At 48.6% G+C, this 943-nt stretch overlaps 1 protein-coding gene across 1 annotated transcript; it reads left to right on the top strand.

The window, feature by feature from the left end:
• Window positions 1–524: 524 nt before the first annotated feature.
• Window positions 525–849, top strand: Pmar_PMAR012946 (hypothetical protein; the record flags this gene model as incomplete). The annotated part of the gene is made up of 1 exon (XM_002768297.1): window positions 525–849. A coding segment is annotated over one exon (325 nt), but the record flags the coding sequence as incomplete, so codon positions are not given.
• Between the last annotated feature and the right edge of the window lie 94 nt (window positions 850–943).

Here is a 943-nt window from a genome sequence, read left to right as displayed (position 1 = left end):
GTGTATGATCTTACTTTTTGCGTTAAGCATATCCATTACCCTCCTGTCGAGTTTGATTAATCAATTCATCCTTTTGAACACGAATGCTCCGTTCAAGCCGATAAGTTCAGAAGGAATGTATAGGATTTACGCTTGACTGCGTTGAAAACGCATGTGGAAGAACCCGTGAGAGAGTTAACTGCGTGTATCTATGAAAAGGAGAGAATTATGAAGTGGTTTTTAATAATGCAATAAGGAAACCCCTGATCTTAGCTGAGGCAGCCGAACATGTAATCCGAGGACATTACCTGGTAGGAAGTTGAGTGGTAGGTCAAGTCGTCTTTCAGTTTATTGTTGAGAATTCTCATGGATGTGGATTTCGAAACTGAACTGCGAATAGCTAGCATGAGTTACCACACCTTCGGCAACTCTGCTTCCCAGCTACGCAGAATGCTACCAACCACACAGACAGGACTACTTGTGCCTCCCGAGGATGAGTGGTAGTGTTCGAAGCGGTTGTCGAGATGACTCAGTACCTGTCTTAGGTTTATCGTCCTCTCTGCTGATCCCAATGGGCTCTACATGGCGGGCATTACCAACGCCGGCTACCTCCGCCTCTACGACCTGCGCTCGAACATCATGGTTTGGTCCTTGCCGCTCATCAAAAGTGGACGCGATCAAGTCTGGCTGTCAGTTTGGTGGTGGCGCGACTGCATTCTGGCTGTAGCCGATACTTTTCTGGCCGTAGTAGACCCCGTCACAGAGAAGTGTATCGTTGCGGTTGAGTACCAGGAGATGGCATCCCTGGAGCTCATCGGAATCCGCCACGACCAGTTTTTGACGGCTCTTGGGATCCCAGCGGATCGTGGAGTAAGACAAGACCACTCAGGATTAGTCTCATGCATAAACAGGTACCTCGCATTGTTCGCTTCCACCTATCACATGGTCACGACAGCGGTCCAAT

This window comes from Perkinsus marinus (genome assembly GCF_000006405.1).
Source record: "Perkinsus marinus ATCC 50983 genomic scaffold scf_1104296968822, whole genome shotgun sequence".
NCBI classification, from domain to species: domain Eukaryota; phylum Perkinsozoa; order Perkinsida; family Perkinsidae; genus Perkinsus; species Perkinsus marinus.
The sequence above is the reverse complement of the archived record's forward strand: the minus strand, read 5'-3'. Positions and strand labels throughout refer to the sequence as shown.